General features: G+C 41.9%; 1 protein-coding gene and 1 long non-coding RNA gene across 2 annotated transcripts in view; one reads left to right on the top strand and one right to left on the bottom strand.

The window, feature by feature from the left end:
- Nucleotides 1–238: 238 nt before the first annotated feature.
- The window catches only part of LOC138208058 (C-myc promoter-binding protein-like), a 47,577-nt gene continuing 36,791 nt past the window's right edge, over nucleotides 239–11,024 (bottom strand). The window contains 11 exon segments of the mRNA XM_069165706.1: nucleotides 239–2,287; nucleotides 3,374–3,438; nucleotides 3,561–3,723; nucleotides 4,933–4,959; nucleotides 5,415–5,532; nucleotides 6,951–7,205; nucleotides 7,734–7,914; nucleotides 9,053–9,214; nucleotides 9,377–9,552; nucleotides 10,192–10,295; nucleotides 10,643–10,841. Of these exon segments, the coding sequence (XP_069021807.1) occupies nucleotides 2,151–2,287; nucleotides 3,374–3,438; nucleotides 3,561–3,723; nucleotides 4,933–4,959; nucleotides 5,415–5,532; nucleotides 6,951–7,205; nucleotides 7,734–7,914; nucleotides 9,053–9,214; nucleotides 9,377–9,552; nucleotides 10,192–10,295; nucleotides 10,643–10,841 (1,587 nt within the window). The 3' untranslated portion in view covers nucleotides 239–2,150.
- On the top strand, nucleotides 5,262–9,436 carry LOC138208060 (uncharacterized). Its single transcript, XR_011179067.1, has 3 exons — nucleotides 5,262–7,148; nucleotides 9,034–9,282; nucleotides 9,356–9,436. It is a non-coding gene; the product is annotated as an uncharacterized lncRNA (long non-coding RNA).

Genomic DNA, 11,024 nt, shown 5'->3' with positions numbered 1-11,024 from the left:
CGAAACGGCGACTCAAAACGCAGCTCTACAGCGCCTCTAGTGGACAGAAACGCATGGACGTTTTTGAGAAGCGGCGGCGACCGCAAAACTTGGTTGTATTCGTTCTCCGAAGACGATGAATTTTTGTAAATTTCGTCATCGTTTCCGTAGTGCGATCAACCAACATTACTTTTCTGAAAGAGACAATTTTGTCTTGGTTTAAAAAAACAAAAACAGAAGACATAAAAAAAGACAGCGGTGAGAGTGTACGTGATTTTATTTACAGTTACAGTCCTGTAGATCCGGTTGCTGTTCAGAACCTTCGACACATTTAAAAGGACCTTTTGCACATTGTGTGAATAAAATGTTATAAAATGTGATTTATACAAAGGGCGAGCTCAAATGTACATGGCCCAGATTCTGCAAAATCATTCATTTTTACAACTTAAATTGTGTTTTTTTTGTAATAACAGAAATCCACAGATGAATCGACATCGTAGTCGATGTGTCTTCTCTGAGACCCGCCGGTCGATGACATCTTCAAGCTCAAAAGTTCATGTTTTTTGGAGGGCAAAGTGCAGCTTGTTGACTTTTTCCAGTTTTGGTTTCATCTATTAGTCACAGACTTGGTTGATACTCATGAGACCTTTATGAGTTTAGACTCGAGGGTCCTCCATCGACCGCTGCGTCTGTCAATATTCGATTAATATACACGTGAAACACTTACGTAATGTGAAGGGACGATGACGAGGGTGTTTGTCCAGTTATGTCCAGAACATCGAGTCTTCAAAAAAGTTACCGGACTTCCGAATGTGTGTCCACAAAATATAAAGACAGGAAAAACAAAAACAATGACAAGTCAATTAAAAAGTCAACGAAGCAACGATGAGATTCAGAACATTTTTCACGGCGTCGCTGACTGACACAGAACAGAAAGTCACTTAATACTGTCACAGGTCAAACATTCAGTTATAAAATTTGTACCTCAGATGGAAAACATAAAAAGCATAAATAAAAGTGCTCACATATATCTTTAAAATTAGCTGCTATTTATTGGATGATTAGCAGAAAATCGGGCGCTCACTTTGGGTTCAGGGTAGCGTAGATGAACCATGATGTTGCCATGTTGCAGCCTTCCCAGATTTTAGTGATGTTGTGTTGTTGTTTTTTGGTACCGTATTATCATGAGTGATCAAATCGAATGCCCAAAAACGATTTACAAAAAGCCAGAGCAGCAAAAACACCAGAATTTTCCTTTAAAAAAAAAAAAAAATATGCAGCAGGTTTTGTTTTTTTGTAAACCTTCGATAAAACAGCCGAAATAGTGAAATAAATCACCCGCATGTTTGTTTGGTTTTTTTTCCAGCGTTGTAACGGTGCGTTCGGACCAAACGCCGAGCCGACGATCCGCACGGAGCGACTACGTACGGCGTCGACGCAGCGACGTGAATGTCCGCAAATTCACGCCGGGCAACGCAAAGGGACGCGAAACCGCTGCCGAAATTGAATTTAACTCGAGCAGCCGTGAAAAAAAGTTCCAGACCGCGTAGAAATGAATCGTCCAAAACGCACCAAATCAAACGCAGCGAATCTTCACATTTCAGGAGCTGAAACCGGTTGATATTTGGCTTAATTTTCAAACGGGACGAGGACGCGACCCGCGGGCGACGGGAAAACACTGCACACGACGAAGGGACGCTACAATAAATAAAGCTGGCTTTGTATAAATACAGTTCAAGTTAAAATATTGCTAATATTAGTCTTTATATGATGTGTGACTATACAATATAAATGTTACATTTGAAGTTTTTGTCGTTTTTTTTTTTTTTTTTTTTAGAAAAATCCTCTACTGCTTTGTATTTACAGGATGTTTCGTAGACTTTTCACAGATTTTCACAGGAAACCAGGCGAGGCGCCTCGACGCTGGATGAAGTGTTCATGAACGCTGCCGAGTGTTTTTCCGTCGTCACAAAAGTCTTTTCAAGTTCAGGCTACGTAACGTTGACCACAGTCGACTCTGCCTTTTTTCTTTTTTAACGGGGTTCTCCCGAACGTTCCCGTAGCGCACATTCACAGTCTTCCAACAGGTTGTTTTCTTTTTGTTTTTGTTTTTTTTCCTGAGCTGGTCCTGAAAGCGACGACGAGGGCGATGAGAGTCGAAGGTTGAGCGTTCACAGGTAAGGCTCTCCGAACGTCCTGCGACACTCCATGACCCCGGTGCTCGGAGGACGGTCGGAGTTGTGGGTCAGCTTCACCAGGTTCGGCACCAGGCGGTCGTACGCCAGCTTGTACTCCCGGTCGAAGGCGTCTGCGGGGGACGGGGGGGACGGGGACGGGGACGGACAACAACATCGTCAGAAGACACTCGACGCAGAGGTGCTTTTACGGTTTGTGTTCTTTAAAGCTGCTGGTGTGGACACGCTCCGGCTCTGTGGAGCAACTTGGCGTCTTTCAGCTCATTGTTTTGGTTTTATTAGCATCGTTTCCAGCCACGACAGTCAGCTGATCAACTTCTTGCCGAGCATCAAATCGCAGACTGTAATCAGCCAAGTGCGGTTTGTGATGCTCCACCTGCAATGCCCGGTGACACCAGCAGGTGGTGTCTCCGCCCCCTTTTGTTGTGACATTAGGGCGGAGATGGGAGTTGTAAACACGAGAAATTACTGCGCGAGTAGGATTAAAGTACAAAAGTGGACAACTTTTAATTTTTCTGTCTGCTGTCTCTCGGAGCTGATCAGCTACTCCCGAGTTCAAGCTCAGGATATTATTAGATGATTACGTATATTAACGTACGGGACTATTTAGTCGCCATCGTTAAGCATTTAGCAGCCACAAAGTCAAGTGAGTTATTTTATTTTACAGTTGACCAAAGAGCTGAACAACAACAATCTGGATTTAAACAATCAGACAGACACAAAACATTTAAGCCACGAAAGACAAAATGAGCAATAAAACTAAATTTTGAGAAATTAAAACGATATGTGAAGCCAAAACGACACACGAGGGCATAAACATAACAAATACATACGAAACATTTGATTTAATTAGGCCTAATGTCTTTTAATGTTTTTTAAGTTCCTGGTATTTAAGTTTACGTTTTTTAACGCTGTTCCAAAGTTTCGGAGCAGCGACTGAGAAAACTATTTAAAAAAAAAAAAAATTTTTATTCAATTCCTGCCGTGTCACAACTTTTGAATTTATTCTATTTAACTTGAAATATTGAACATTTGTATCCTGAAACTCAGCTTCAGTGAAGGAAATATACTCCAAAAAATTAAAATAAATATCATTGAAACAAATGTAAAATAATAATAATAAGCAGTGCAAAATGTAGAAACTCCATCAACGCTGGAATATTTTTATGTTATTATTAAAACATAAAACTACGACTCACCGATATCAATGTTGTCTTTTCCCAGAGCCACCAGGGAGAGGAAGAGGATGTCCCGGTACAAACTCCTGAGGAAAAGAATCAAAATACAAACATGAGCTAATTTTGTATTTTTTTTTAATGTAAATTTGTTGACATTTCAATACCAGACGAGCCCCCAGATATGTCGACCCCTGTCCGCCCTGCTGACCTTTGCCTCTTGACCCCGAGCGTCTGGCCGAGCAGTTGCAGCAGTTGACCCATCGGCCGGCTGACGTCGTTCCTCTGGATGCTCTTCACCACGCTCTGCAGGAACTCCTCGCTGAACGGCTTCTCCTCCTCCGGGACCGGCCGGGACAGAGGGTAACCCACATCTGACACAACACACACACACACACACACACACACACACACACACACACACAGTTCAACTTCAGTTTGTTTGTAAGAAAAAGGCTCTCAGTCTGATGAAGACGACTTGGGGCTGGGTATCTGTACCGGCATGAAGCAGTGCTTCACTTTGAGTTAAGTTGGATCCAATAAACGGGACAATATTAGGAATTTACACTGATTTAAAAATAAATTGTTGATTACAAACTTCAGATGTACAAAAACGAGATCAAATTGTTTCACTTCAAATGCATCTTTTAGTATTTCAACAAAAAAAAAATTTAAAAAATACCTTAATAGATTTTTTTTATTATTTTTTTTATTTAGTTTAGTTAGAATCATTAAAATAGTTCAATAAAACAGGTGCTGATGTTGTAATATAGTTCAGGTTTTAGTCATTTGTTTTTCATGATTTTATTTCTTTTATTTACTTCTTTGTTTTCAGTCGTTTATTTTTGGGGAATATTTTAAACCTGCTGCTTAGAGGCTCTAACAGCTGTTAGACTAAAGAGTTAAAAAAAAATTATTGCTGTATTGTATTGTTGGGTATATATTGCTTTATTTTTTTACAGTCCACTCTATTTTCTTTCATATTTTTTCTTTTTTATCTGACTTGTTTTCCTGACTTCTCGTGAAATTCCCCTCAGAGATAAATAGTCAAACTTGGAGTTCACATAGTTTCTGTTTTTGTAACCTATTTAAACATTACTAATCTGAATATTATTAATATAATTAATAGTGCAACATGATTTATTAAACCACTGATTGAAACCTCGATATCAGCCGCTAAGAACGTCGGCCTTTTCGTCTTCAGCGATGGATTTACGGAGTCGCGGTTGTTGTTTTTTCTCGACACCCAGCCCCTTTTAAACACCACGGCAACATCCATCTTTTAAGTTTCAACAAAACAACAACCGAATGTCCGCGTCAACGGGGAGGGGGGGGGAACACAGGCGGACATTCGGGCGGAGATGCAAAAGAACCGACACTCCAAATACAGAGCAGGGAACTGTATTTGAGAACAAACACGTCAAAACAAACCCCGAAAGTGTCGAGACGGTTTCACACTGCACAGACACGTAAAAAAGTAACAGCTGACTTCAAGCATCAAGCAGAACGAGAGACGGGGGGGACGGACAGAGCGGGGGACAGGACACCAAACAACAGGACTCGTCTGAGGGAGGAACACTCACTCTCTAACAACAGAGTACAATTAAGTCCTGAAAGACAAGAGAGCAGACAAGAGCCGGTTAGCACACGGATCACATGACTCCTCGGGTCGCCTCCACGCCTCCTCCTCCGTTAACAAATCCAAATCAAATCCAAATCAATCACTGCGATCCAGCCGGGGAGCCGTTCTTCTCAAGGATGAACTCCAAATACCACGCTGACCATTTTAAATCACTGCATTTGAGGTTTTATATTTAACAATTTATTCCTCAAGATGTTTGGTTTTTTTTGGCTCAGTTTAAACTCACAAAACAGAAAATAAGAACAACGACAGAAATCGGCGGGCTTTCGCTCCAAAAGCGGCAAAAACTCCCAAAATAATTTCCCCAAAATAAAATTCTTGCGAAATGAAATGTAGATTATTGTATATTTCCATCCACCGCGGCGCCTTTACTGTGTGTTTTTGCTTTATCCTACATTTGAACTCAATTTCAGTGAGACTCACTGAATGTGTTCCAGAGGATGTACAGAGGCTGGATGGGGTCCTGGTGCAGCTTCAGGTTGTCCCACAGGATCTGGATCAACACGTGTTTACCGTCCTCCGACATCCAGTGACGAGGGACCTGACGAGGGACACGACAACAGAGACGCCGGGAGTCGAAAATGTACCAATTTATGAATAAATAATAAACAATCCAGAGCTGGTAAATTAAAACTGGTTGGATTTGAGTTTTTAAGCATTAAATAAATGGATGAAAACCGGATTCAAATGATAAAAATGACACAAATATTTGACTATTTACTCAAACTATTTACATGACAAGATATTTTTCTTTACATAAGAGGACGCGTTTATTTGCTGTAAACTGTGATTAATTAGTTGTTTTAGACTTGAAAAACTCAAATTACTACGTAGCGGTTGTAAGCCTCCGCTAACCGCTCAAGTTGTATATGTAGATGTATATCTGACCAAACACATATAGATACTGAACTCGCAGTGACCTTGACCTTTGACCTCCGAAATCTAAACACTTCATTGCTGAGCCGAAGGGAATATTTGTTTCAAATTTGAAAACATTTTCTCAAGGCGTTCCTGAAGAGTTGCGTTTACAGGTGTGTGTGAAACAGTCTTCGACCTTTGACCTTTAAACACCAAAATCGTATCAGGTCATCGTCGGTACCAAGTGAATGATTTTGCCAAATTTGAACAAATTCCCTCGAGGCGTTCTTGAGATACCGCGTTCACAAGAACGGGACGGACGGGCGGACGAGTGGGGCGACGGGAGGTCACAGTGACTTTGAACTTTGACCTTTGACCACCCAAATTGAGGCCGAGTGAAATATTGTGCCAATTTTGAAGAAATTCAATCAAGGCGCTCCTGAGCTATCACCTTCATGTGAATGAGTCGATTTGGGGTCACAGTGACCTTTAACCTTTGACCTTTGCCTGATCAGTTCATCCTCGGTATCGAGGGAATGTTTTATCCGAGTTTGACCAAATTCCCTCGAAGTGTTCTCGAGATGGACAACCGAAAAAAAAAAAGCCTCCGTCTGTGGCTATCGTTAAATTTAACTCCGTTTTTGTGTTTTCATGTTTTCATGTGTTTTCGTGTTTTTCATGTGTTTTCATGTGTTTTCGTGTTTTTCGTGTGTTTTTCGTGTGTTTTCGTGTGTTTTTCGTGTGTTTTCATGTGTTTTTCATGTGTTTTCATGTGTTTTCGTGTGTTTTCATGTGTTTTCGTGTGTTTTTCATGTGTTTTCGTGTTTTTCATGTTTTCATGTGTTTTCGTGTGTTTTTCATGTGTTTTCGTGTGTTTTTCATGTGTTTTTCGTGTGGTTTTCATGTGTTTTCGTGTGTTTTTCATGTGTTTTCGTGTGTTTTTCATGTGTTTTCGTGTGTTTTTCATGTGTTTTCGTGTGTTTTTCATGTGTTTTCGTGTGTTTTTCATGTGTTTTCGTGTGGTTTTCATGTGTTTTCGTGTGTTTTTCATGTGTTTTCATGTGTTTTTCGTGTGTTTTCGTGTGTTTTCGTGCGTCTGACCTGGGAGTCCTGGTTGCAGTGCTCGGAGGTGAGGATGAGACCCGGCAGGTTGCTGGGCAGGTCCAGCCGTCTGAAGTACCAGACCAGGTTCCAGTAGATGATGGGGTGATGGTCCACCATGTCGGCCTCCGTGATCACCGGGTCGCCCTCGTTCTCCAGCAGACTCTCCAGCTCCTTCCACAGCACCAGCGGGCTCAGGTAGGGAACCGTCACCGGCTCGGGGTTGTGGAGCCGCCACTCCACGCTCAGCGGGTCCTGGGTGGGTCCGGAAAAATCGGAGGGGTTAAGATTTCAGCCAGGAGACTGAAAACTAGTTTTTCACAGGACGATTCGTGACACAAAAAAACATTCACACTCGGTTTTTCCTCTTGTTGCTTTTTAATTTTAATTTTTTTTTCCTTTTTTTTTTTTTTTTTTTTTGTAAAACGGTTTTAAAGATGCCAAAAAAACCCGGTTTTGTTTACGGTTGTCGCATCACAGCAGGAAGGTTGAAGGTTCGAGCCCCGCCTGAGGGCTGATTTTTGGTGAAGTTCGACCAAATGTTTCGGGGAAATAGAAAATAAATAGATAACTAGATTTAGCATATTTTAACAAATATAAAGTGACAGACTTTTGAATTGACCATAATGTTGCGGTGAGCATGTCCTGAACAAAAAATGTCCCGTCGGCCGTAGACGGTGATTTTTATTGTAAATGTTTTGAAGTGTAGGGATGTGAAATAGCTGGAGGTTTAAAAAAAAAAAAAAGTTTATTTCTACATTAAAATCTACAGTTGAGTCGTACCGTGGTTTCGTTCAGACGGCACGGCAGGCTGCCCGACGTCGGCACGCAGCGGTTGAACTGGGCCGCCTGGTCCAGAGGGCCGAAGACGCTGACGCTGCGGGCCATGGGCGCTCCGGAGGACAGCGCCCCCTGGCGGCGCTCCGCGGGGATGTCGATGCCCTGAGCGCGGGTCGATCGAGTCCTGCGGAGACGCATCACGTCCATGATATCAACTGTAAAACCTAAACTATATCACTGAATAATGGAACCACCGATCACTGCTGAATAGAGACATAAATAAATAAACATATATATATATACGGTCCATAACCTGCTGCTGAATGTTGATTTTGAATTCTTTATTACGATATGGGAGATCTCTTTTCTTTGTTTACACTTTTTATTTCCACATCCAAATAGTTTTCTGTCAGAATCGATCATTTCTGTCCTGTTTGTGTTTGTATGTTTTTAAGTACATTAAGAGCAACAAAAAAAACAGCTGAATTATTTGAACCTGAACAACATACTGAACAAAAAAAAACAAAAAAATCCCAACGGGGCCGTCGTGCACTCTTCATCCCTATTGCTCTCACACACACACACACACACACACACACACACACACACACACACACACACACACACACACACACACACACACAGAGAGCTTTGTTCGGACCAGGTGCTGCAGATCACCTCTCGCTGCTCTTTTACAATGCAGATGGGGAGAGTGTGTGTGGACGCAGCTACAGTAGCTTCAAAAGCATTGTGTAATCAGACAAACTGGAAGCTGCATGAGGATGAAAAACAACAACAACAACAACAACAACAACAAAAATCATGCAGCACATCTGAGAATACACGACGAGAACAACAAAACTGGAAACTGTGTCGAGCTTCCCGTTGAAATCTCCGTAACTGTGTTTCAGGACGTCGTGTCGGCTGGATTTAATTCACTAATGTTTATTTAATGTCCCGTCAAACAGTCCGTGGAGACGACGGCTGACGACCAGTCAGTGACGTTAAAATGAAATATAGAAGTTGTTTTCATTTGTCTTAATTTACAAGAGAACAGAAACGACATACTATAGTACGACATTTTCTTTATATTTTGGTCATACTATCGTATGACTTTATTTATTTTTTATATTTTGACGAAATACTATCGTATGACTTTATTTTATATATTTTGACAACATAACTGCAGTATGACTTTTTTTAAATATATTTTGACGACATACTATAGTATGCCTTTTTATTTTATATTTCTATATATATTTATATATAGCATGACTTCTCTTTTTTTTTTGGACATTGTAAGGCTGTGTGACAGTGAATACCTTCCTGAGCAGTCCTGCACGGCGATCATGGGGGATGGGGGTGAGACCGCTGTTGTGGGACACGGCGTGGACAGAGTGGACGTCCCCGTGTCCAAACCTGTGGAGGCCGAGTACGATGAGGTCATCGCCTCGTCCACCGACGGGCTGCCCTTCAGGAAGAGCCTGAGGATAAGAGACGAGATCACGATCACGTCCAGGAGAGACGAAATATGACGTCGAATGCACCTTTTGTAAATATAACTATAGAATGATCGTTTTTGATTGATTTATTGATTGTTAAATATTTAAAAAATGTGCCCCCAGGATGCCCCGCCTCCCGCCTACCTGCCGGGTCCTCGCATGTCCCTGATCTCCACGTTGAGGAAGGGCAGGAAGGGGTTCCCGCAGAAGGGGCAGGTGGTGTTCAGGTTGGAGTCGTCTGCCGTCCAGCCGGCCATGATCTCCTCGTCGTACACCAGGCAGTCGCACGTCTTACAGCGAGAACAGCTGGAGATCAGCAGCTGGAAGAAGAAGACGAGCTCCGTTCAGATACGGTTTCACCCACAAGGTGAGCTTACAGATTATTATTATTATACAACATCTTAATGTTTATTTAAAGTTCTTTCTAATTCGAGTTGCTTTTTTTTTTTTTTTTTTTGCACGTTGCAGTTGTTGAACAAAATCGAAAAATCTTCAAAGTTGCTTTTCTTTTCTTTTTTTTTTCTTCAGGCACTTTTTCAGACACAAAATGTTCGGAGATAAAAACGCAGACGAATGTGTTTCTTTAAACGATCAGGTTTTCATCGACCGCGTGTGAACAACCGGAAGGTAACGGCCAACAGCGACCACCAAAAGAGGGAAAGGAAGAAAAAGAAGTTATTCAAATTAAACAATATAACAAAACAACATTGATAATACTTTGAATAAAGTGAATTAAAATAGAAACAACAAGAAAAAAGCGCAATTAAAGAAAAGAAATATAGAAAACTAGAGAAAAAAAATTAAAAAATAATGAAATGAATTAAAAAATATAATTAATTTTTAAAAAATCGGATAAAATTTGAAATGCAACCCTGAGAGGATAATATGTTGAAACTGTTCCTATGATCGCCGGCTGCATTATATCGTTATGCTGAAAGGTTTGTAGCTCCTGGTTTTACCTCCATGGCGTAGTTGTTGAAGATGCTGGTGTTGCTGGTGTAGCGCGACGAGCCGAGGTCCGACTTGTCCGGCAGAGGAAACCCGGGAGGAGAGAGGACGCATCCTGGAGGGAACACGTGACAACACGCCGCTTACAGATTTATTTACATGTATGTTTTACAGACACACGGAGATGGACGGCATCGTTCCCGAGGAGTGGTTCGCTTTTTGTGGTGCGTCTCGTTTATTTTCTGTATTTTTAAAGGTTCCTTTTATGTCTGTTTTTATGTGAAACACGGCATGTAATATAAAGTTTATTATTATTATGAATCATTATTATTGTTAACAATCAAACTCCTGCAAAAATTCTGTTTTGGAAAAACGAGTCACAAATCTGTGATTTATTTTTTTTTTTTTAAATTTTGTTTTTGTTGACTAAACTAAAATGAACATTTTGAAGGTGGTCCTCACCGGGGAACAGCGACGCGGGTCTCCTGTGGCCGGAGCCTGCAGCGGTGGTGGGGCTGCGCAGGGGGCTCCGTCTGGGGCTCCTGCGGGGGCCGTTCCTCTGCGGGGAGACCATGGAGCACTCCGACCCCCCGCAGGCCTCCTCGTCCAGCAGGGAGGAGCAGTCCGGATCTCCGACGCCAAGGAGGTCGCCGTGTCCGTCCTGGAGGAACAGAGGGGGAGTTCATGTCATCACGGACCGGACGAGAGTCTCCTCTTAAAACCTCGTAAGACTGTAATGATTGAAAAGGTGTCTGCGCTCAATTTAGTTGGTAAACGGAGTCCACGGGAACAAATAGTCAGACGTTGGAATGACCACAAGGTGGCAGCAGCACTCAAACTTGGG

The sequence above is a fragment of the Embiotoca jacksoni genome, unplaced genomic scaffold (assembly GCF_022577435.1).
Source record: "Embiotoca jacksoni isolate LCO1_2020_lvr unplaced genomic scaffold, fEmbJac1.0.p SCAF_35, whole genome shotgun sequence".
Classification (NCBI taxonomy): Eukaryota; Metazoa; Chordata; class Actinopteri; family Embiotocidae; genus Embiotoca; species Embiotoca jacksoni.
Note: the sequence above shows the minus strand (reverse complement) of the source record. Positions and strands in the feature narration are given on the sequence as shown.